This window comes from Labeo rohita, chromosome 11 (assembly GCF_022985175.1).
Source record: "Labeo rohita strain BAU-BD-2019 chromosome 11, IGBB_LRoh.1.0, whole genome shotgun sequence".
Taxonomy (NCBI): domain Eukaryota; kingdom Metazoa; phylum Chordata; class Actinopteri; order Cypriniformes; family Cyprinidae; genus Labeo; species Labeo rohita.
The window spans coordinates 1,105,209-1,131,441 of record NC_066879.1 but is presented as its reverse complement, the minus strand read 5'-3'; the positions used below and the strand labels follow the sequence as shown (position 1 = coordinate 1,131,441).

The 26,233-nt window shown below is 36.9% G+C and overlaps 2 protein-coding genes across 2 annotated transcripts; both read right to left on the bottom strand.

Annotated features, from left to right (window-relative positions):
- Positions 1-967: 967 nt before the first annotated feature.
- On the bottom strand, positions 968-8,003 carry LOC127172940 (inter-alpha-trypsin inhibitor heavy chain H3-like). The gene is made up of 12 exons (XM_051122488.1): positions 7,837-8,003; positions 7,149-7,181; positions 6,777-6,800; positions 5,926-6,080; positions 5,743-5,847; positions 5,328-5,490; positions 3,077-3,187; positions 2,846-2,974; positions 2,598-2,714; positions 2,335-2,503; positions 1,940-2,065; positions 968-1,212 (listed from the first exon to the last, which is right to left on the bottom strand). The coding sequence occupies exons 1-12, from the start codon at positions 7,930-7,932 to the stop codon at positions 995-997; spliced, it is 1,446 nt and encodes a 481-aa protein (XP_050978445.1). The 5' UTR covers positions 7,933-8,003; the 3' UTR covers positions 968-994.
- A 192-nt stretch (positions 8,004-8,195) lies between these two features.
- itih3a.2 (inter-alpha-trypsin inhibitor heavy chain 3a, tandem duplicate 2) lies at positions 8,196-21,831 on the bottom strand. The gene is given in 20 exon segments (XM_051123378.1): positions 8,196-8,510; positions 8,606-8,717; positions 11,113-11,285; positions 11,420-11,621; positions 11,719-11,832; positions 11,931-12,023; positions 12,152-12,178; positions 13,506-13,666; positions 13,747-13,886; positions 13,965-14,150; positions 16,402-16,583; positions 17,847-17,963; positions 18,092-18,260; positions 18,337-18,432; positions 18,522-18,650; positions 19,928-20,038; positions 20,125-20,287; positions 20,398-20,502; positions 20,620-20,786; positions 21,674-21,831. Coding segments are annotated over 20 exon segments (2,697 nt in total). The 5' UTR covers positions 21,785-21,831; the 3' UTR covers positions 8,196-8,371.
- Between the last annotated feature and the right edge of the window lie 4,402 nt (positions 21,832-26,233).

Below are 26,233 nucleotides of genomic sequence, written 5' to 3'. Positions count from 1 at the left end.
ATTGCAGTGTAAATGGACTCTGTTGATACAATTTTTATTTGACATACACGCAACTACATGTATTAATCGTCATATTTGGTGTTTTAATAAGAATACAAGTAATCACCAAGCATTTTAATTTATGCTTGAGTCACAACAACTTAAACATTTACATCACATATTTCATTTACAGCGCAAAATGCATGTCAGTATTAGACCATTCTTAACTGTAAATGACATTATATGTCAATATATATATATATGTCATATAGCCAGAGGACAAACTTCAGCTCTGTATATTTATACCTTCTGATTTATTTAAATAAATGTTAAATTTTTCTTAAATTTTAATTTTTTTCCCCCACCTACCTTAAATATAAGTGTGTCATATGTTGTTTGCGTAATGTATTTGAACAGTTAACCTGATTTCTGTTTTTGTTTCAGAATGCAGACATGAAGAAATGAGGGACGGCATGATCATCAGCTTTTACAAAGAAGAAATTTTAGAATTCATGTTAACTTCTCAGTTTAATTTGTTATACTGATTATTTATTTATTTGGAAAAAAAAAGTTTTCTCAGACTTTTGGACTGCACTGTATCTTTAAATGGCATGATTTTAGTTTGTTATAATTTTATTTCTTATAATTTATACACTGTTTTTTGCTGGCACTTTCAGTGTACACTCTCCCAGATTCTTGTATATGTGTGAATAATAAAGATTAAATAAAAAAATAAATAAAATATAAAAATGGTCAGTGTTATTTAAGAGTCAGCATAAGGAACCACAGCACCATCTCCTGCACAGTAAGTGCTTATACTCATTATCTACTTCATGCTTATCTTGGTGTGACACTGAAGACTGGCAAAAATTCAAATTTGTGTGAATGGAGGTAATATGATAAAATAGTTTGTATCAGAAAGTATTGATAATTAAAAGATCTTCAAATTTTGAAAATTTTGAGATTGTTTGAATGATAATAACAATTCATTGGAAAAAATCATTACTTAGCTCATCTATAAGGAATCAATATTTTGACCCAGTTTCACTACCGCTAGCTGAAGTGGAGCATCCGAGTCCTCGTAAATCCTGCGAACCAGGCCATTGTTCTGCTTGCTCAAAGTATCCAAAAATCCATAGTTGGCATCATTACCAAAGGCCAAACTGAAGATTGTGATATTCCCATCATTGGCATTACGAATGCTCTCTTGGATCTCAGGAAGAGATCTTGGATCTAAAAAATGAGTATGATTTATGAATACTATCACAGACAACAACAGCCATGAATAACTGATTGATAAATATAATCTTGAGCTACATCTTCTTTGTGTTCTCCCTTGTGTTCTCTGAAGAAGATAATGGAAATGACACTAAGGCTGTTTAAAAGATACACTGCCCTCCAAAAGTTTGGAAACGCCCTAAAAAAGTGGGGTTTTAGACAATATTGGCATGAATCCTTTTAAATTTGAGATAATTTTGCACTGATAAGGGACAACACAAACTACCAAAACATATTTTATTACATAAACAGTTTATACATAGAAAAAACTTAAATTTTTGATTCATTAAAATATCCAGCATTAGCAGCTATTACAGCTCTGCATAATTTGGGCCTAAATTCATTATATTCTAAACTTAATTGGCAATCAATTGTTGAAGCTATTCAGGTGTTGCTGACCCAAAAATCTTTTAAAAACCTGGGCCAAGTTTAAACCAGTAACCAGGCATCACAGCTGACAAAGGGGCATGTCTGACTTTGACATGTATATATTGCCATTATTATGTCATCAAATTACATAACCAAAAAAATGATAAGGTTTATGCTGATATCGTCCAAAACCACACTTTGCCAGGGGTGTTTCTAAACTTTTGGAGGGCAGTGTACTTCTAGACAATGTTGTTCCTCAAGAAAAATCATAGAAAGTTTTCAGAAGAAGTTGTTAGTACGTGCATATACATACATTTGTTTGGTTCCCCATCAGTCAGCAAAATGATCATCATCACCATGTTCTTTGGGGCTGTACCGTTACGCCGCTCTTCATACAGCATCTCGACGCCATGAATGACAGCATTATGCAGTTCAGTACCTGAGACAAAAACAAAAATGCTCATGTCACAACATTTTGTATTTGATTATTTGATTAAGTTATTTTTGATGTGAACATTTGCACATGACTTTTGCTGTTCTCACTGCAGCTTTAGAGAACTTTGAACCCTCAGTGAGCTCATTCTTAGTCACTGTGCATTGTACTGTTTTGCTTTATATAATGTTTCCATGTGGATTATGTACAATTAATCGTTTAGAATTTGTTCAGTGAAAACTTCAATGCCTTGTATATTTCATATTCATACTTACCACCAAAAACTTGAATCGTTTTGACATACTCCTGGGCTGCTTTTACATTTTCTTGTGTTGCTTTGCTTAAATGTGGCCGCCATACAACAAAATAGCCTGAAAATACGATGATGGCAAAGTAGTCCTCCTCTGGCAGTTCACCCAGAATGGTCACCAGAGCCTCTTTAGTCTTATTTTGACAACAAACACAGACAAAAGTCCAAACTACTGACAATCTGAAACTGAAAAACATCTTTTCTCATCTAACAGACATCAAAACTCACCTGTGCCATTTTATTTCCCACCATAGAGTAGCTGTTGTCTATCACAAAAACAACCATCTTTGGTACTCGTGGAAGATTAGCTGGTGCGAAAAAATGCACAAAGTATCCGTTCACAATCTGTAGATGATAAACGTATTATTAACAGTTTTTTTTTTTTTTGGACAATTTTTATTTATTGGAAAAGCACAATGAGTAAAGAACATTTTACATGATTTCACACTTTTTTTGTCATCTCAATGATATCTGACCTGAATATCACCGATGTCATGAGGACGGTTGACATCATACTTAATGAAGAAATCTCCATCAATTAATGTCCCGTCACACTCAGTGCATTTCCTCTGTTGATCCAGTGTTGGAGAGAAGGACACATGGGCCTGAACACAGGACAAAATTATTAGCATTATCATTGCTACCATTATTATATGATATATAGTATAAGGTTGTATCCATCCATGCAAAGATACTTGATTGATCACCTTCTTGTCAGTGACAGTTTTCTCCACAAGAGGGAGCAGCTCATTGGTCATGAATGTACCGTAGGCGTCCACAAATGCAATTCCCTGAGGTTCATAGATATCTGCTACAATCTGTGGATGAGAGACACAATTTTGACATCTGCTGAAATTTTACTGAAGATGTGGATGAGTTTGTTTCTTCATGGGAACAGATTTGGAGAAATGTAAAACTGTAGAATGTAGAGTCAAAATTTTATCAAACAGCTGATAAAAAACATCACAATAATCCACAAGCAATCCACACCACTCCAGTCCATCAATTAGCTTTTTCCCTGCCAGCTTTTTTTTTTTTTTTTTTTGCAAGCAACAAAATAGCTAAGTTAGCAACACTGGTCCGGATGTAGTCTGTGACAAAAACGCAATTTTCTCAGCTTTTTGTTCAAAATGTTTTTTTTTTTAATTATTATTTTTTATTTTTTATTTATTTATTTTATGTTTTTTTTTTCAGGAAAATTACCCATGCATTAGAGTGTTTACAAAGTTTTTTTTTTTTTTTTTTTTTTTTTTTTTTTTATGCAAATGATTAAAAAATGCATGAAGGTGGAATCATATTTTTTTGTTTTTTCAGCATTTTGATCACTTTCACAATATTTTATGTCATACAGAATAATATTTGAACAATATGTCAAAAGAAATAAAAGTCTCTGCTTTAAAAAAAACTAAAAACCAAAAACCAAAAAATATGATTCTACCTTCATGCATTTTTTAATCATTTGCATTTAAAAAAAAAAAAAAAAAAAAAACACTTTGTAAACACTCTAATGCATGGGTAATTTTCCTGAAAAAAAAAAAAATAAAATAAAAAAAAAAAAATTAAAAAATAATAATAATAAAAAAACATTTTGAACAAAAAGCTGAGAAAATTGCGTTTTGTCACAGACTACATCCGGATCAGTGTTGCAATTTTGTTGCTAGATTTAGCAACTTTTCAGACTACCCTAGCAACTAATTTTTCAAAATGCACCTAGCAACAGATTTAGCTATTTTTAAAATCTATTTGACAACTTTTAGCAACTGTTATCAAATGATAAAAAGGCACAACAATTGGAAATCAAAGGTGTCTAGCAGTACACATATCACATGAATTAAGTTGCTAGATGGAATTGTTCTATAAAAATTGTTCATTTATGATAACACCTTGTTATTAGTTTGTACCTGCACTTGTTGATCAGTTAAAAAAAAAAAAATAGAAAAGGTACTGATAATTGTTAAAGTTATAACCTGAGAACACAAAATACAATGTGTAATTTTAAATTCAGGTAAAAAAAAAAAAAATATTCTATGCAGTTTTGCGTTGTGATTACATGATGATGTCATCGCATCACAACGTCATTTAGCAACTTGTAGCAACAAATTGTCCTGCCTTTATAAAAAAAAAGAACATTAGGCAGCTTTGATTTTATTTTAATATTGTTTCAGATGTGTAATGACGCCTCCTATTGTATAACAGTAAAAACACTGAACGCCGGTAAATTTTGTCAATGGTGGGAAAACAGTTGACGTCTCGTGAAGCGAAAAGCTGCGTTTTTCTAGTAACCAAATCCATCAATACATAATATTGCTTTGTCAAGTGAATCAGCTGCTTGGACACTAATTCTGACGGCACCCATCCGAACGCTTAAAATCTGTTCGGATGAAGAAACAAACTCATCTACATTTTTGATGGCCTGTGGGTGAGTACGTTTTCAGCAAATTTTCATTTTTGTGTAAACTGTTTCTTTAACATAACTATTTTAAGTTTAATGTGAAATCAGGTGTACCATACTTTTCATATATGTGACCATAAAACCAGTCATAAGGGTCAGTTTTTCAGAAATTGAGCTTTATACATCATCTGAAAGCTGAATAAACAAGCTTTCCATTGATGTATGTTTTTTTTAGGATAGGACAATATTTGGCTGAGATACGACTATTTGAATATATGGAATCTGAGGGTGCAAAAAAATCTAAATATTGAGAAAATCACCTTTAAAGTTGTCCAAATGAAGCTCTTACTAATGCATATTACTAATCAAAAATTAAGTTTTGATATATTTACAGTAGGAATTTACAAAATATCTTCATGAGACATGATCTTTACTTCATTTCCTAATGATTAGAAAAATCAATCATTTTGACCCATACAATGCTACAAATATAACCCAGCGACTTAAGACTGGTTTTGTGGTCCAGGGTCCGATATATGTTATAAAATCTGTGATTAGTAATGAACCTCAAAGTGCTGGACCAGCTGTTTGGGTTTGACTCTGATCATGAGCTCGTATTTGCCAAACTGTCGCTGAAGAAGTTCCTCATGGGTGAGAATGAATATGACAGTGCTCTTTGCTGCGACGTTCACAGAAACAGAAAACTTCTCCATTTTTCTGCCCGAAGCCCTGGAACGCCAGAACACCAGTTAGTTAGTACATTAGCAACAAGCAGTGTTATGCCAAATTCTGACCCCCGCCAGATTACTACCCCCCTAGTACTGGTAGGTTTAGGGTTAGGTGTGGGGGAGGGGTTAGGATTAGGGGTGGAGTTAGGATTAGGCAAATCAGGTAGCGATTTCAGCGAGAGGGGGTAATAATTTGGCAGGGGTCGAAAATGGGCACAACAGCAGTTTAAAGTTCACATTTTTCTCTTCTCACTTGACTAAACCAGCAGTCTGTCCAGATGCCACGGCCTTCTGATACTGCTCCTTGGCCTTCTCTTTTTCCTTCACCACACCTGTGTATGTCTTGCCATCAATCTCCCTAAAAAATCCAAAAATTGTGTCACAAGGTAGAAATCATTTCTCAAACTGAGTTGCAAACTGATGGGAAAGTACTGACATGCTGAAGTTGGTGATGAAGGAGGTCTTGGGCAACTCCACCTCAAAGGACACTTCTTGTGAGACGTTGGCCTTATTGAGAGCTTTGGTGGTCATGACCGTGTGGGCGAAGCGTGATGTCACCTTGCAGTCCACCTTCACGCTCTGCACCTCTATCTGAAAAACGGAGGAATAAAAACACGGAACCAAATAAGGAGTGTTAGAGCTGTTACATAACTTGGAAAGTTTGGAAAGGTTGTTCAACTGCGATTATGTTTATTGACTTAGACTGCAGCCATTCAGGATAGAGGTTGAGCTAGTTAAGATCAGCATCAGCTAGAATATGTGACCTGGTTTGTTAGGACAGGACAATATTTGGCCGGAATACAACTATTTGAAAATAGGGTGCAAAAATATCTAAATATTGAGAAAAATGCCTTTAAAGTTGTCCAAATGAAGCTCTTAGCAATGCATATCACTGAACAAAAAATAAGTTTTGACATATTTACAGAGGACATTTACAAAATATCTTCATGGAACATGATCTTTATTTAATATCCTAATGGTTTTTGGCATAAAAGAAAAATAGTTCATTTTTACCTATAAAATGTATTGTTGGCTATTGCTACAAAATATACCCGTGATACTTAAGACTGGTTTTGTGGTCCAGGGTCACATATATGTTAAACAACCTGTACTATTAATGTACTCATTTTGTTCAAGTAGAATATATTAATATGTCTTAAATTTGTTTAAATGAATAATAAATCAATTTAATAAAACATAATAGCTCAGTAAATGCATATAATCCTTTCAAATGAATTTTTTTAAATCACAGACAAACTTGTGTGCGATGTAACGAACAGTTCTCACCTCAGCACTGCTCACACTTCGCTTCTGTGAGGAGACAATTAGAAAATTCATTTTAGATGTAGGAGATTTTATAGGCTGCATGTATTATGAATTCTTTGACACCTTTCTAATTCTTGAAATATAATTTCAGTACTGTACATCAGTGGTACTCAACCATTTTTACTTGTAGGGTCTCCATTTTTAAAGATTTTCCCTTTGGTATTTCTGTTGTAATTATGACAGAACTGTATTTTTTTTATATATATATTTTTTAATTAACAGAAATTAAGTAATTTGGCTGAGGCTCCCCGCAGGGCCCCGTCCCCCTGGTTGAGAACCACTGCTTTCAAAATCTATTGGCATATAAAACTTTTAGCAACATTGTTGCAATACCTTTAAAAGTCTGGTGGTGCTGGTATCACTGACCTAGAGGGACACAAGAGGACACATTACAGACACATGCACACATACACCTAAAGAGTTTTTTGGCCTCTGACTGGATAAGAGCCCTTTTTTAATTATTATTTTATATTTTATTTTTTATTTAAATTTGGCCCTTGGCACAAAATAAATTCTGTAAAAAATAAATTCATATATTCACAACTGCATGTGAGTTCTAATTCTAGTTCTAATATATTTACTATATTAACTGACCACTTTTAGATGCAACATTATACATTTTGACTCTTTTTTTGTATCCCAGAAACACAATGATGTTTTGTTCTTGAATTCAGTATTTTTTAACAAATTTGGTGAGTCAATATATATCATTTCATTTTTAATTTCATGTCTGTATTCAAACTGTTATATTTACAACATAATTAATTGAAAGTTTAACAGTATGTAACTTTATTTTTACAAAATTATAAGAGGGGTTCCTTTTTCACTTGAATATCTGTTTCCAAAATGTCTGTGCAGGCCTCTGACTGTACAGATAAATCTGTCACGACTAAACTATGATGGATATTTTCCCATTTTTTTTTATACTAAATTGACATTAAAGACATACTGTACCTCAGAATTACTGATAATTTCATTAGTGCAGCAAAACAAAAGTAAATGACAACAAAACCAGACCTACCCATTGCTCAGTTCCTTTTGAGATGAACAGGCTCTCAAAAGACCCTGAAGAAAAACATACGCACACAAACACGCAGATTATCCACCCTGCAGACATGGTGAACGTCTACTCTGTTGCACCCAGGACTCAGACACTCTAAAACTGCGTACACTTTGTACCAGAGTAAATACTTGTTTGAGTGGGAGTGGGGGTTGTGACATTTGTTCCTAAACTGTTGATCAAATGAGGCAGCGCCTTTTGTTCCTAAACTGTAGATATTGCTCTTCCTCAAGCAATTTTTCTTGATCTAGCATTCATGTTGGCCTTTGGATGTAAAGATGAAGGATGGAAACACAAGACGTGTGTGGACAGGCAGTTTATTTTGAGGTCAATGAATGACAATATATATGTAAAACAACTACTATCATTTACAGCTTTGTAAGATTTCGCATTATATCCAAATGAAACCATCACATCTTATATATTTAAGACTACTTCATTAAAGCAACATGTACTTTGTGTGTAGTGCAAAGGTCGCTTGAGCGACAGATGTTGTCTATATTGTTTGTAAGAGACTGGAGACGATGTAGTCTGTGTGAACTCCATCGAGGAGCCCCGTGCCGTTATTGTGAATGAACCAGCAGGGCACATTTTCTCCGTTCTTCACATCCTGTCTGAAATCTCTCTTCCAGCCCCTGGAGTCGTGTGGGATTCAATGAAAATCAGAATTAATTTCCTCTCTCTTCAGGTGTGAATTCAACAATGCAGTTTTATGTTCATTTTCATTCACCTGGTAACCGTCAGCTTGTGTCCTTTCACAAACATGTTGGCATCTTGTTTATCAGGGTCCTTTCCTGGAAACAAGTCACTGACCTCGAACTTCACGCCATGGTAGAACTGACCTGCAGTGAAAAAATCCAAAGAAAGCTGTTGTTAAAGGGATAGTTCTTGCAAAAATAACTTATATTAAAGTCTTATGAATTGAAACAAATTGGTTGGTGCAAGAAACAACATTATTTACAACATTATTGCCTGTAATCTAGAGCCTCGGGCAAATGGTCTGGACTGATGTTCGGTTCACAAACAAATCGTGTTTTTGAACCAGTTCTTTTTCGTGAACAGGTTGAAGCAGTTCACCAAATCAAACTGAACAATCTGAAACATGTTTGCAGCTCAAGCAGCACACGTCTACAGATTACTCAATCAAAACTCGAAATCAAAATACCAGTGTATATGATTCTGTGATGCTGGTTTTTGCCAACTCATTTAGTGCTTTAGTTCCTCCAACAGTCATTGAATTGAGGAAACAGTTCGGTTCGGACCAAAGACCGATGAGATGCTAATTTGCATGAACTGACCACTTGAATGAAGAGGCCAAATGAAAGTTTTTATGGTTTCTCATGGTCTGTGTTCAAAAGTGAGCTGATGAAGACGAGTATATTCACATTATATGCTTTAGACATGTCAAATATGTCAGTTTAACATCATTTTTGGGTGGCTTTAATATAATTGCGTGATTACATTGTGGGATTACAAATTTAAGAATCGGTTTAAAATATGCTGATCCTATGCTAGGTTCCAGTATAACAACATGAACTGAAAATGTTATGTATATTGTGACAGTCTAAGAGCAGGCAGCTCAGGCCCTGAGACAGTAACCTTTTTCCTTTATGCGGTTCAGTTGGTAGCCCAAAATTCTAAGCTCAGGTACAACTTGCCTGAGAATGCATTTGAATGGCACTTGTATGCTAAATAGATCAAGGCTGGGAAAAATTTTTACTGGGTTGATTTCCTATACTGCTTTGCTGCTTTGTTTAGATTGATTCCACCTCTAAACCTAATACTCTACTGTGCTGAGATTTTGTCAGGCAGACATGACTGCAGTTTTGCATCGAATAAAGAGAAACTCAAGATATCCAAAACGTCTTCTAGTCTCTAAGAAAAAAATTACAACAACATAAATGAACTGGTGAATCAGTTATTTGAATCTGCAAACTAAAACGAACTGTCCAGTTTGCAAACTAGTTTGTGAGAAAGAATCAGACCTCCCTTTTTGCCTTAAGATGCTTGTGGAGAATTTTATGAATCACCAAGGACCACGGTTTTATTGAAAAATCTTTACAGTTCTACTGAAGAAAAAAAAGGCACCTACATCTTGCATGGCCTGAGTAAATTTACAGTAATTTTTCCTTTTGGGGTTGACTACCCGTTTAACGTCAGGATAAGAGTAAATGAGCTGGGAGGAGTGATGTTTCAAGTAAGTAAGATTTTTTGAAAGTTTCTATTATTAAAACTTACTCCAGTTATTATTAACATTTTCATCCAACACTTAAAGTGATAGTAGTTGTTGCTGATAGTTTAATAATTTGATTTACACTGTATGTGATAATGTCATGGTTCCCAATTTTATTAAAACAACATAATATAGAATTTTAACATTGGGCATTTATTAGATATTGGCCATTGGTATCGTGTAGCATTTTAATAATGCTTGTCAGCAAGACTTTGTGACTTGTTCTTTTTTTTTTTTTTTCTTTTTACTTCAAAAAAGAAAAAGTGCACTTGAGATGTATGGATAATGTTGGGACACTTAATGCACTGCAGCTTCACCTAAAATGTTACTTACCGGAGGGAAGGCACTTTTCTGACTCTGGATCACAAAATAACCTTATAAATTCATGCACTAGATCAGGGATCTCCAACTCTGCTTCTGGAGAGCTACTGTCCTACAGACTTCAGTTCCAACACACTGCATGCAATTATTCAGTAACCTTGCACATGTTGGTTAGCTGTTCAGGTGTGCTTGATTGAGGTTGGAGCTGAAATATGCAAGACATCAACTCTCCAGGAACAGGTTCGTAGAGAGTACGTAGTATACATATAGTATAGTACCCCTGTTGAAAAAAAAAACTAGCCTATGCTGGTTAGGTAGGTTTTGAAACATGGATGTTGGTTTGAGCTGGTTCAAGATGGTCCTTAGCTGGTCATGAGCTGGTTTAAGCTGGTCATGTGCTGGTCCTGAGCAGGAGCTAGTGGCTTAGGACCAGTTTAGGACCAGCACATGACCATCTTAAACCAGCTCAAACCAGAATTCATGCTTCAAAACCTGCCTAACCATCATATGCTGTTTTTTTTTTTTCAACAGGCACGTCATTTGGTACACAACTAATGATTTGTGAAATGTTTGGAAATACAAGCAAACCTTGAAAGTGGGGATGACCAAAGATTCATTGTATAATTTAAAGAGTTTCATCTAAGAACAGTTTTACTGCAAATGTTTTAGAATATCTCATTTACCAAGCAGGCCATGGACATTGTTTGAAAAGAGGTGACTGTCCAAGGTGTAGAACCCGAGGTAGTCTTGATGGTACGGGTGCTTCTCCCAGATTTTGTGCAGGATAATAAGAAACTTGACTGAGTTCTTTAGGGTCACCGTTAAACTGCGATCTTTGATCACCTGCAGATCCATACTGGAGAAAGCAAAAGATGGAGGATTGTGCTCAAAATGTAATTCTCATGGAAGAATAGTTCATGCCAAAATGAAAATTCTGGGGGAGACTATCCCTTAATCACTGTTTAATGTAACTGTATTTCTTTCACTTACTTCAGTCCATTTAAAGTCTTGTTGTTAGTCCAGGAGAAATCTACTTGTTTTCCATCTTCAGACACTGAGATCTCCTTTGTGCTCACCATCAATCTGATACCAAACTTCTCATGAACAATCCCAAAGCGCCCAAAATAGGTGTGCATCTTGCTCCCTGGAATGACCTTCTTATCTCCAATGATCTGGCCATTCACTACAATGCCTGAATAAGATTCAGTATGAGAAGAAAGAAATAAACCCAGTCACAATTATCCACATCTAAATATTTTTTTTTTTTTTTTTTTGACAGAATGAATCACCTGTAAGTGGGTCTCTAACCAGGTTGAAGATGGTACCAGGTTTTTCATCAATGTTGAAGCACAGAGCGTCATTCTGATCTGGCAGCTCAATGATGAAGTGTGGATCTCCATCAACTGGCCAGTCAAATTCAAGAGTCAAATACAAGCAACGTAAGATATTTTTCTTCTCTAAGAGTTCTATTTAAAATATATTCAATGATATCACTTCTCACCAAAATACGAAGATGATAGTTCATCTGCTTTTAATCCTTGACCACGGCAACGACTGACAGACAACTGAGGTTGAACGTAGAGGGCACTTACATCTTCAAATGTGTGTTTTGTGAGAAAGAGATACAAAGTTTTCATTCCAGAGATTGTGTAACACAAGTAAGACAGGAGAAGATACTTTTTAATATTTACAATGATGATGTACCAGACAAATTCCTCTTACCTGGTTCTGTTATATCCTCTCGCTGCTCTGTGAATAATAATAAAAAAACACATTAGCATCTCTGCAATAAATTGTTGCTTCAGTCAGTCATGTTTTTAGGCCATCAGCAATGTAATTTTAAAATTCAAGCACAAAGAACTCATAATTTCAGTATTGCTTTTTCCATTGAATTGTACATCCATTGTATTGTGCAGAACCTAATCTATGAAATAAAATAGATATGCAAATCAACAAATTCTGAGAGTTACGTAATAGTTTTTATCAGTTCACAAGGAAACTAAGGTAGAGTAGGTTTAAGAGGTCCAAGGCTGGCACAATGAATAGGTTCTAGGAAGAACTAGTTCTTGGATTTGTTTTTAGTTGGTGAGGTTTAGAGGTACCTTTGGAAATGAGTTTGGCATCAATTTTTGATTACATACCTGTAAACTGCATATAAACTACCAGTTAAAAGTTTAGAACACCTCCATTTTCTGAACTAGACTTGCCAAGGACATGACACTCTGTCAGTGGACTACTGGAAAAAGTTCTTAGGGACTTTTTTTTTTTAAAAAGCTCTAGTTATTCATGTGTTGCATGCTTTATTTCAAAGTAAACTGAGACATTAAAGTGAGTGTGTGTGCAATTTTGTGTGACGGATGCATGAGGCAAAACATTTCCCAACATGGATTTCAAGTTGAACTTTGGATACACCAATAAACCAGCTTAGTTTGTAAGTGACCACTAGTAACTAGTACTTCATGAATTGCTACATTATTGATAATGGACAATGGACCTCCACTACCCTTTGTAGTTTCAGCTTTAGGCTCTATGAGACTTATCAGGCTAAAATCTTAAAATAGAAAAGTAGAAAAATGCAAATCATACAGGTTTGAAACAACATGAGGGTAAGTAAAAGATGACAGAATTGACAATCTCTTTAAAGTAGAAGGAAAAAAAAGCCAAGTTCTGTCATGAAACTCTAGATGGCACAGACTGATGGGTCGTTAATGCAAACTGATGATACTCACAGATGATATTGATGTTGCATATGCATTTAGCTTGCTGGTTTACATTTAAATGGCTGGTGAGCATTCACTACACCCTTTGGCAGAGTTCCCCTGAAAAAAACCCTCCACCTTCCCCAGCTCCACCTGTATCTGCTAGGGGTTATTATATAACTGCTACTTATGTCTTAAATACTCATAGCATCGTATTGGCATATGTATTGGCAGTAGCAATTTCCTGCACTTGCTTTGCAGCAGCAATAATCTACAGCAACAGCAATAACCAACAGCAGCAGCTGTTTCATCAACATTGTCATATCCATTACCATGCTAAAATCTTCCGAGAGTTGTCATGACAGAACTGCAAGTACCTTCGGTCAGCTTGTCAGCAAGGAGTATTTCTTCTTCATCATCTTCAGTCTCTGGTTTGGTGACCACCATGGAGGTAAGCGGAGTGACAAAGTTATACCTTAGAGAAAGGTCTAGAGCTTCAGCTGTGATGTTCTCCTTGTCCTCTGGGGAGCTTGTCTCTCTGTTAACAAATGTTATTGGACACTGTATTACTTTAGTCATTCTCACGTTATTGTTGAATTATTGGAGTGCATGTTTGACCTTTTATCCAAGAGCTGCTGGATAGTCAGATATGCCCACAGTCGCTCTGTGAAGTCCCCGAAGACGTACTCCTGATCAGGAAACGCGCTGTCCCACTCTTCAGTAATCGCTAGACCCCTGATCACAAACTGGTCTTCCAGCTGAAATCAGGTGTGTATGGCACTAATGAAACAATCAAGCTGATTTTAATTCAGTAGCTACTAGTTTGCTTCCCTTACCCCGTGTGCTGATACTTGAGTCTGAATGGTGTCAGTCTCAAGTTCTTGTAGGCGTCCGGCTACCACTATCTCAGAGCCTTTGAAGAATTGCCGAAAGTGACTTTGTGTCAAGTCAGTTACAGCGTTGCCAGGATAGTTGAGATTCACTTCTAAGAGAAGTGGGGTAGCCACCTCATCATAAAAACCCTGTAGAGACAGAAAATCAGAATCAGAATCAGAAAGAGCTTTGCTATTGCCAAGTGTGTTCACACACAAGGAATTGGTCTTGGTGTTAGGAGCTTCCAGTACAGAAAATACAAACATAGTGTAGACATACATAAAGTTAAGGTAATAATAAACACTAATATTAAAAAAGAATATACAATAAAATATAAATAACAGTGGTAATAAAAATATACAGAAAGAAAAAAAAAAGATGTCCATAGACAGAACTATGAATGTGCATATGTGCTATATACAAAAATTTGTTAAGTAAATACACATGACCAGTACTGAGTAACAGGTGGGATATGGCTTGGGGGAAGAAACTGTTCTTGTGTCTGGCTGTTTTGGTGCACAGTGCTCTGTAATTTGGGCTGTGTACAAGTGATTTTCTTAAAGGTGTAAAGATCTGGAGGTAATTAATCCTCTCAGCAGCCCTGACTGTCCGTTGTAGTTTCTGATGTCTGTTTTGGTAGAAAAACCAAACAGTAATAGAGGAACACAGGACAGACTCAGTGATGGCCGAGTAGAACTGTTTTAGCAGCTCTTGTGGCAGGTTGAACTTCCTCAGCTGGCAGAGGAAGTACAGCCTCTTCTGGGCTTTTTTCACAATAGAGTCAATGTGAATGTCCCACTTCAGGTCCTGATGTTGGTACCAGGAATCTGAATTTTAAGCCACAGTGCCCATGATGGTGAGTCGGGGGAGAGCAGGGGGTTCCTCTTGAAGTCTATGAATCTCCAAAGAGTTAGCTGTCTGATAGCTCAGCTAAAGTCGTCTTTATGAGGCCGATGACAGTATCAAACTTCAGGAGCTTGACAGAGGGGTCCTTTGAAGTGCAGTCATTTGTGTAGAAAGAGAAGAGCAGTGGGGAGAGAACGCATGTGGGGCACCAGTGCTGGTTGTGATAGTCCTGGATGTGAGTTTACCCAACCTCACTAGCTGCTGCCTGTCTGTCAAGAAGCTGGTAATCCACTGACAGATGGAGGTGGGCAAGCTGTGTCAGTTTGTCTGAGAGAAGGTCAGGCATGATGGTATTAAAGGCCGAACTGAAGTCCACAAACAAGATCCTTGCATAATTCCTAGTTCTGTCAAGGTGTTGCAGGATGTAATCATGTTGACTGCGTCATCCACAGACCTGTTTGCTCTGTAGGCAAACTGAAAAGAATCCAGCAAGGGTCCAGTGATGTCTTTCAGATAGGCCAGGACCAGTTTCTCAAATGCCTTCATGACCACAGACATGAGAGCGACAGGTCTGTAGTCATTGAGTCCAGTGATTTTGGGCTTTTTGGGGACTGGAATGACGGTGGAACATTTGAGACAGCTGGGAACTAAGCACAGCTCCAGTGATCTGTTAAAGATCTGTGTGAAGACAGGAGCCAGTTGGTCAGCACAGACCTTTAAACAGGCAGGTGAAACAATCTGGGCCAGAAGCTCTTCCACTCGATCAGAACCTGAATAAACTAGCAGGTTATATTTATTAAACACAAGCAGTGTTGGGGAGTAGCTAACTAGTAACATGTAATGGCGTTACGTAATTTTGTTACAAGATAAATGTAACTGTAATTCATTAGTTACTGAGAAAAAAATGTGTAATTTTTATTAAAGAAGTAAAGGCATTGCCTAATCTTGCCTGCCACACCATGTAACACTTGGTGCATATCCAGTATTTTAATCATGTTAATCTCCATTCTTTACAAATTAGCTGTCTGATAGCTAGCTAAAGTCATCTTTACCAGCCACACTTCTAATCTAAGATCTAATATCACAGTTATTTCAGTAACCTACATCAGGGCTGGACAACACTGGTCCTGGAGGGCCACTGTCCTGCAGAGTTTAGATCCAACCCTAATCAAACACACCTAAAGCGAATCAATGTCTTCCAGATCACTAGAAAAATACAGGCAGGTGTGTTTAATTAATCATTAATGACTCACAAGGTCATTGATTTGGGAAATTCAGAGGACCAACAGACTCCCCCGCCAAAGCAACTTTGAGTGCAATGTTTGGGGCAAAGGTTAACCCTCCGTAAAGTAAATGTTTAAAAATAATGAAAACATTCATTAGAAATTTAGAAAAGTAATCAAATGTAATCAGTTACATTTAAGAAAGCAATTGAAATAGTTAAACTACTTCAAAGTGACCTTCCCAACACTGAATAAAAGGTGTATTTGGAAATAAGGCATATAAGGCAATTGAAATTGAATTGTATATTTTATTGGATGAGAGCATGTCTACCTGCAGTTGAAGGACAGCATCCGAGGCCTCATAGACTCTTCGAGCGAGTCCGTCATTCTGCTTGGCCAGCGTATCAAGAAGGCCGTAGTCCACATCATAGCCAAAGCCCAAACAAAAGAGACTCATGCTTCCATTAATAGCACTACGGACGTTTTCTTGGATTTTGGATAAATCTTGCTCGCCTTGAACACACATTATTCAGGGCAGATTGTTCAGTCAATATTATTGAAGTTTGGATTTTATAAAGCAGGAGTTTTCAAACTTTTTATTGCCATAAACTTGCATATAATGATTCTCTTATAAGAGACATCTTTCCTAAAATATAAAGTAAATTACATATTGTCATAAACTGTTTAAGAAAATATTAAACATAATATTGTATAGACACTTTGTTGTTTCCCAAATTTAATGTATAACCTTTTTTATGAGGGCTGGGAATTTCCATAGACATCCAATAGATCCATAGATTCAATAATACAACATTTATTTAGTGATTCTATATGTATAGTGCTTATGTTTTATGCATTTAGCATTTTATGCATTTTGGATCTCAAAATCCAGGATGTTGATTTCTGTTTAAGTAGTTTACCCAGAGATTAAAATTCTGTCAACATTTACTCCCCTTTAAGTTGTTCCAAACCGGCGTGAATTTCTGTCTTCTGCTGAACACAAAAGAAGATATTTTGAGGAATGTGGGTAACCAAACAATTTCTGGTCCCCATTGACTTTCATAGTATTTTTGTTCCATACTATGAAAGTCAGTGGGGACCAGAAACAGTTTGCTTACATTCTTCAAAATATCTGCCTTTATGTTCAACAGAAGGGGTGAACTATCAACTGCTTAAAATGTAAACAGTTGAAATCAAAATATTTTGTAGAGTGTAGTCAAATATTTTGCAACTAATGAAATAGCTTTTTAAAATACACTTATTGAAGAATAAAACCAAATTTCAAGTAATAAAACAAGTGTTTTCAATATGCAGCCACGCAAAGCTTAAACTGCCAGTTTTTTCCAGAGCAGTGAACTGTATTCTCCAAACTCTTTTTCTCAACATTACTCACATAATAAGCATTAACGATATTATAAAAGGTGCTAGGTCTGTTTAGGCTGCATTTAGATTTTAATTTTAACATCAGATGTTTAGTCCTTTTTTTTGCAATGCCTTAAAAGTATTTGCAAAGGCGAATACTACAGCATGTGTTGAACTCTTATAATTAAAAAAAAGTGTGCTTATATGTTGCAAAAGATTAAGTATTGTATCTATTATATATTTATTTTATCTATTTTGCTCTGATTGTTTTTTCTATGAAGCCATTACACTTCCTTGTACACTGTTTGAAAACTCCTGTTCTACAGCATACTGCATGCCCAACAAAGACAGCATTCATTTATTAATTATTACCAAAGAAAAAGTATTTAAAACAGTTTTGTATTCAATACACACCAGCACTTGGTCGGCCATCAGTTAGTAGAATGATCATGGACATGTCTGGGAAGAAGTCACTTTTTTCTGAGGCGAGCATTTCCACCGCATACATAAGGCCTTTGTTTATATCAGTCACTAAAGAAAACATATGACAGAAAGTTGAATACAGTAATTTACTGTAAAATACAGGCATCTAGTTACAGCTAGTTTTAAGATTTCAATTTGTGCTGAGTTTACAGTCCATTTATTTTCTTCATACTTACAATGTCTTGCTTCAATAGTCTGGACAAATTCTTTCGCTGCCGTCACATTTTCTGGTGTAGCTTTGCTAAGAAATGGTTTCCATGACTCTATAGTGTCATCAAATGTGACCAGCCCAAAGTAGTCATCTTCATACAGTTCACTTAATATGGTCATCAGAGCTTCTCGAGTCTGCAAACAGATAATCAGCAGATGATTCAAATGTACAAACTAGGAGGAAAGTATAGGGATGTGTTCATCATGTGACTCGCCTGCTTCATCGGTCTATCACAAATACCACATTTTTAGGCATTTGTGGCAAATCATCTGGGGCAAAAAAGTGCACGAAGTAGCCGTTTACTATCTGAAACAGAAACACGAGAACAGCACCATCCGAATAAGGCACGGTTAGCAAGAAATTCATTGTGAGAAAAGGCTTTGCTGATACTGTACCTGAATTTCTCCTATATCCTGTGGGTGGTTCACATCATACTTGATGATTAAATCCCCGTCTATCAATGTCTCCTCACAGGCTGAGCATTTCTTCTGCTGATCCAGTGTAGGAGAGAAGTACACGTGTGCCTGAGGACAATCACACAGGATCAATGTTCAATCAACTGAGCAGAACTGGAATGTTTTCTCTAGTAGTTAAAAACTAAAGTGTTTTAGGCTAATTATTGGTAAAATGAGAAACTGTCTGCTGCATGACTGTCACAGTAGTCACAGTAGTCAATTGTGAAATAGGAAGTCGCAATTAAAAGATATTAACTTGCAATTTTAAGAAATGGTTACAATTACAAGAAATAGTTATAATTCAATAATTTTGTTTGTTTGTTTATTTATTTATTTATGTTTGGCTTTGTGTTTTTTGTTTTGTTTGAATGAATAAGATATAAACTGGCATGTAAACATGTTATAGTTTAATATAAACTACTTTTTCTGTGGAAAATTAAGTTTCACGTTTGAGATATAAACTAAATGTGCAATTATGAGTTGCAGTTACAATATATGTGACTCTGGAGCACAAAACCTTAAGTAGCACGGGTATATTTGTAGCAATAGACAACAATACATTGTATAGGTCAAAATTATTGATTTTACTTTTATGCCAAATATCATTAGGATATTAAGTAAATATATTTTGTAAATTTTCTACCATAATTGTATCAAAACTTAATTTATAATTAGTAATAAGTATTGCTAAGAACTTCATTTGGACAACTTTAAAGGTAATTTTCTCAATATTTAGATTTTTTTTTTTTTTTTTTTGCACCCTTAGATTCCAGATTTTCAATTCAGGGTCACACTTGCATATAATAAACTTTTAAAAGAAATATTTGGCGTGCTGACATAAAGGGCTGCAAGCTCGGAAAAATAAAAACTAAATTGCCCCTGCCTGAGAAATAATCTATTTATAGCCAGAACACAAAGCAGTCAATTTATGAAATCATGAAGTTGCAAATGCAAAATATGAAGTTGCAAATGCTAGATATTAACTTACAAGTTTTATTTAGTTTGGTTTGGTTTTTTGTGTTGTTTTTGTTTGACTACACTCTTAAAAATAAAGGTTCTTTATTGGCATCAATGGTTCCACGAAGAACATTGAACATCCATGGAACCTTTCAAATGCAGAAAAGGTTCTTTATAGTTGAAAAAGCTTCTTTAGATTTTTTTAAATGCTCTTCAAAATGGTTCTTTTTAGAAACTGTTCACTGAAACATTCTTTGGGGAACCAAAAACAGTTCTTCTATGGCATCACTGCAAAAACACCCTTTTGAAACCTTTATTTTTAAGAGTGTAAGGTGTAAACAGGCTTCCATATCAATCAACCAGTGTTAGGGGTTGAAAAGTTTTTTAACCTTTTTATCAGTGACAGTTTTCTCCACTAGAGGGAGCAGCTCGTTGGTGATGAAAGTACTGTTGACGTCCACAAATGCAATTCCATTAGGTTCGTAGATATCAACCACAATCTGTGGAAGAGAGACACAATTGATGTAACAGCTTACAATATGTAAATATTTCAACTGTGAATGAAAGTGTGTATGTAATGATGAACCTCAAAATTCTGAACCAGCTGTTTCGGTTGGACACCTATCATGATCTCATAGCTGCCAAGACGCCGTTTCAGGAGTTCCTCGTAAGTAAGAGTGAAGGTGACGCGGCTCTGGGGAGCGATGTTCACGGACACAGAAAACTTCTCCATGTTCCTCCCCGAAGCCCTGAAAAACAAAAACAACTCTCATTACTGATAAGTGGGATTAGCAAATGCTGCAAAAGTAAATGTGTACTTTGTCAGCGTTCCAGAGCTTTGTAGTTGACCTGCACTTACTTAACCAGGCCGGCAGTCTGGCCGGATGACACAGCACTCTCATACTGCTGCCTGGCCTGCTCTTTTTCCCTCACCTCGCTGACATATATCCTGCCCTCAATCTCTCTGAAAAAACAAACACAAAATATTTCATGAGGCAGGATTTGGTTTGGGGCATGCTAGAAAGAAAGAAGATTGCGAGTGTAATATATTTATAGCTTGTGTAAAGAAAGGAGGACTAACATGCTAAAGCTGGTAATGAAGGCTGTTTTCGGTAAGTCCACCTCAAAAAGCACTTCTTGCGATGCATTGGCTCTGTTCAGGGCTTTGGTAGTCATGACTGTGTGAGCAAAACGAGACGCGACCTTGCACTCCACTCGCGTACTTTGCACTTCTATCTGAGAGAGAGACTGATAGGTAGTAAAAGAAAGTTAGAGAATCCACATAGTGAACTTTTATTCAAAATATGGCACATCTATGACTGGCTACATGTTCATGGTATAACAATTTGTTTTCTTTCATCAATTATGGCATATCCCCAACATCCTAAAAGATAGTTCCTCTCAGTGCTGCATGTTAAATTTGTGTAGTATTTCAGTTTTGCCATACTCACAGCTTCCTGTTTGTAATCGGAAGTACTACATACAGGTACTAGGGAGTTTTACTGTTGACTGCACAGGAAATGGTTTACTTCCCTGGTGAAAAAAACAGCATATGCTGGTAGGTATGTTTTGATGCTGGTTTAAGCTGGTCCTTCGCTGGTTTATGCTGGTCCTTGACCAGCGAAGGACCAGCTTAAACCAGCATCAGAACATACCTACCAGCATATGCTGTTTTTTTCACCAGGATTCTGCATGTAAAAATAAGATGCATAAGCGCCACCGTTCTGAACACAAAACAGTTAAATGACCCCAGGGTTGCCAGGTTTTTCACAACAAAACCTGCTCAATTGCTACTCAAAGTAGCCCAATTGCGTTTTGAGGGGGGTTCCCCATTAAAAATTGCATTCCAGGGGGTAAAAGACAATTTTTTTTGGTGGAGTTCCCCTGGTAAAATTAGCATGCCAGGGCCTAAATATTATATTATTGGGGTCGCTTCAACTCGCAGACATGAAAAACGGCAAGAGTGTTAAAGTAGACCAATTCCCTAAATGTCATTGCTCCTTAGTCAATACATATCAACTGAGTTAGAACAGGTTACAAATTTCAAATGTAGTATGGTTAAAACTACATGGAACACTAAAGGAGAAATTTAGCCAAGAAATTTAATATAGATTTGAGAAGCTGAAACACCTTACCTGTTTTGGGTTACCATTTTGATCTTTGATGGTTATAACATCTTGAGCTTTAGCAGTAAGAATCACACAAATACACAAACCCATCCACAGCATGACTTTCACTGCAGACATGGTGAAGCCTGGACCGAACTGATTTCAATTTCTGGGTGTAAAGAGTGGGATGAAGAGAGAGACACGAATGAATGACTGCCTGTGTGTTGTACAGGCACTATAAAGGTTGCCAAAGGGGTGTGTGAGCGTGTCCAATAATCTTGTAGATTTTCCACTTCCTACACACTCCACCCAGAACAGACATCCATCCATCCATCCATCCATCCATCCGTATACATCTTCTGTCTATCTGTATCATGTCTGTCTGTCTAAAGTGGCAAGAAAAAGCATGTAACCCATTAGAGATGGTTGGTATTCTGTTATTTGGTCAAACAAATGTCATCTAATCTACATTAAAGTCACAAGTGAAACAGGAGTTCAGATGTTCTGCTAATGTGCTTTGCTTCTAAAGTGCCCTCTTATTCATTAAAGTACAGATGCTTTTTGTGGTGTGATGAGAAACTCTTTAGACTCTTAGTTTGCTTGGGTAATTCACACAGAACCTCTCATTTATTAGACGTACCTCTTACAAACTGCCTCTATACTCTATGTACTGAGAAAGAGAGAGTTAATGTGCCGTAAGTTGTTGCCCAAATGACAAGTAATCAAGCTGCTGAGAGAAATAGAGAGTGGAGAGTGATCAAGTGTGAGTCTATTCATGGTTTTCTGGACTCCAGTGTGTCATGTCTGGTCAGCACTGCTAGGGCGCTAGAGTGTTTGCGTGTGTTTTGGTTTTCTCACCACTCCCTCTTTAGCAAGGCTGAAGTCAGATATGATGTCATTCTTCAGAAGGTAAACATTCAGTCAGAGCTGGAGCAACACAAATCAGGGATGGCTGCAAATGTGTCCTCTATGTGGATCAAAAATGATTGCAGGGACTACCTCTGTAGTGCATGTAGTGCATTCCTCTCATATAAAACTGGGGATCCAATGAGTTTCTAGGGAGAAAACAACTTTCCATTGAATGGGATGATACCAACTCCTTTGAATGTCACTTAACAACCACAGGATGACATCAAGTGACCTACAACAGAAAATAGCAACTGGTAGGATGCCAAACAGACTCACAGGGGCATGGCTGAAATCGTGCAAAGCTAGAAATGCCCTTCATTAATGAGAAGCAAAGAGCCAGGCTGAGGCTTGCTGTTGAGCATAAGGATTGCCCAACATTTAAGTCATCTGATGGCTAGACAGAGACCTGGAGAGGCCTACAAGCCAACCAACTGTGAAATCTGGTTGAGAATTGGTGATGATCTGGAGTGCTTCAACAGGGGTGCATGAATCAAGCCCTGTACAAGGTTGTCCTGGAAGACAACTTGCTTCCTTCTGGTCTAATGGTGTTGCTCAATTCTGAGGCTTGGTTTTTCTAGCAGGATGATGCTCCATGCCACGCAGCAAGGTCAAACAAGGTGTGGATGGAGGAGCACCAGATCAAGACCCTGTAATGGCCAGCCCAATCTCCAGACCTGAACCCCATTAAAAACCTCTGGATTGTCACGAGCCATCAAACAAAGCCAGGCTGCTTGAATTTTTGAGCCAGGAGTGGCATAAAGTCACCCAACAGCCATGTGAAGGACTAGTGGAGAGCGTGCGAAGACGCATGAAAGCTGTGATTAAACATCAGGGTTATCCTACAGGGAAATCCTAAGTTAAAACATTAAAAAATTGTTTAAAAATGAATATGAACCATAAAAGCATGGACTCCATTAGACCCCTGAAGGTGTGCTGTGGTATCTGGCGCCAAGATGTTTGTAGCAGATCCTTTAAGTCCTGTAAGTTGCGAGGCAGGGCCTCCATGGATCGGACTTGTTTGTTCAGCACATCCCACAGATGCTCAATTGAATTGAGATCTGGGGAATTTAGAGGCCAAGTCAACACCTCAAACTCGTTGTGCTCCTCAAACCATTTTTGCTTTGTGGCAGGGCACATTACTTTGCTGAAAGAGGCCACAGCCACCAGGGAATCCCATTTCCATGGTCTACAACAATGCTTAGGTAGGTGGTACGTGTCAAAGTAAAATCCACATGGATGGCAGGACCCAAGGATTCTCAGCAGAATATCACCCAAAGCATCACACTGCCTCCGCTGGCTCGCCTTCTTCCCATAGTGCATCCTGGTGCCATGTGTTCCACAGGTAAGCGATGCACGCGCACCCGTCCAGTTCTGATGCTTATGTGCGACTGTTGACGCTTTTGACGGTGGACAGGGGTCAGCATGGGCACCATATGCAACAAACTGCAATGTGGATTCTTTCCATCAGAACCAGCATTAACACTGATTAACATTAATCATTAACATTGATTAATTATCATTGTGAGCTGCAGTAGCTCGTCTGTTGGATTGGACCACACGGGCCAGCCTTCATTCCTCATGTAAGTACAATACAATTGTACAATACAAAAGTGATATAATTGCAAGTGGTGAAACGGCTGTTGGAGCTCTGTTGGACTCTTATAGCCAAAATTATATATATATATATATGTATATGTATATATATATATATATATATATATTAAAATACTTTTTTTTTTTAACCATATTTGATATTATTGCCTTTTCATTCTATTTTCTAAAGAATAGTCGGAGATTAACTGTATTACTCTGTATTACTTTGCAAACAGTGATGATGTTTTTTGGGGCGGAGCTTATCCGGTGGCAGAAAATGACAGTTTTCAAGTAGAAGCCAATAAGTTTCAAAATTCTGACTTTATTTTCGCAATTCCAAGATTATATCTCAAATCTGGTAAGAAAAATATACTCGTCATTCTCTCTTCTCCCCCCGGCTGAAAATCATGAGTTTATATTCCACATTTCTGAGGTTTTATTTTCCTCAAAATTGTTTCAAATGGCGTTTTTGATGGCAGTATTCTGAAAAATGATTTACATTCCGATTCTGACATCCAAAGGCACAACAATACATTTTTTTTCCTCTCATTCCATGGATTTTACCCGTTTCCCTCCACTTCTGATGTCTACTTCAGATTGGTCTGTTGGCCACGTAGTTTAAATCTTTAGGTTACACTTTATTTTGATAGTCCATTTTAGACATTCTACTAACTATAAGTAACTTTGCAACTACATGTCAACTAATTCTCATTAATTTGCAACTACATGTCTACTAACTCTCGGAGCAGACTGTTAGGGTTAGGTTTAGGGTTAGAATAAGTTGACATGTACATGCAAAGTTTAGAAGAGTGTTAGAAGATATTAAGCAGACAGTTTACTAATACTCTAATGAGTTGACGTGCAGTTGCAAAGTTACTTACTGTTAGTAGAATGTCTAAAGTGGACTATCAAAATAAAGTGTTACCCATCTTTAAACTACGGGGCTGTTGAATGCTTGAATCTGATTGGCTGACAAATGTTATAAAGTGTGTGTTATTATCAGGGAAATGCACATCGGAAGTAGTTCTAGGCAGGTTTTGAACACATTACAGTTCCATATCACTTCTCCAAATGTTTTGCACCATGGCTGCATCACCACCTTGTGTGTACATTAGTTTCTAATAATTTGGTGGCCTGTTATCAGTTATTCTTTAGGTATGCTTTCAAATCACAAAACTCTTTCTTTTTTTTTTTTTTCAAAAAAAACAATCAACAATTTTTTTTGTCAATCAAACAATCAATAAATGTGGAATTCAAAATTATGCTGGATAGTTTTGTACTGATAATAATGATCAGTATGATCATTTGGACTCCACTGTACTTTTTCTTTTATGCTTTACCTTGTGTCTAAACTTCAGTTTAAGGTTTATGTCTGCTCTTCATGGGTGTTGACTTTTTAACCCCAATAAGAGCATTGTGAATCAGTGTTGAGTCAGTAATGCATGGGAAGTCTATGGGCTGTAATGAAGCTCTATGCTTTGCACGTTTAGCTCTGTCCCGTGGCCCTGCAGTCTCACGCTGGCACACACTGGGCAGGGATGAGGATGTGCTGTCAGAATCTCCGGTTAGAAGTTGACATCATCACAGAAACAGACAACAACATCGCCATGGAACCAATGTGGGCAAGTCCAGATGAATATAGGATGTAGACATGTTAGGGGCCTTTCTCACAGGACTTGTACATGTGTTTAATAAAGCTAGACTGAGCTGATTTTTACATGTTTTTCAAAAATGTGGCAGCTGTGGCACAAGATGATCAAGAAACAGTTCAGTTTGATGGCCAGTGATCTCCACTGGATACTAGTTTGATATGAAGAGTTCAGATGCAAAAGCCTCTAAATTCATCTGACATCTGACATTGTAATCTATGCAAGTACTGGCACTTCTAACTGAGCTGAGGCTGGGATTTAGCGAGTTTGAAGTAAAAGTATTTGATGGACGCATACTATGTGTCAAAAGCATTCACTCATTTTCATTATCTCATTGTTGACCGAGGTGGCTTTTAGCTGGTTTTGCGTCTGAACTCTTCCTATATACGTGTGAGTGCTGAACCCTCTAAAGTGCGTTTTGCCTCTTTAGCCGTGA

What these genes read in the sequence shown, in the direction of transcription:
- LOC127172940 (XM_051122488.1), bottom strand. Translation starts at nt 7,932, where the DNA reads ATGTCTGCAGGGTGGATAATCTGCGTGTTTGTGTGCGTATGTTTTTCT. An exon ending in CAAAAGGAACTGAGCAATGG is followed by an intron (nt 7,182 to 7,836) that starts GTAGGTCTGGTT and finishes GTGTCCCTCTAG; the next exon opens with GTCAGTGATACCAGCACCAC. An exon ending in AAACTGTCACTGACAAGAAG is followed by an intron (nt 2,975 to 3,076) that starts GTGATCAATCAA and finishes TCCTGTGTTCAG; the next exon opens with GCCCATGTGTCCTTCTCTCC.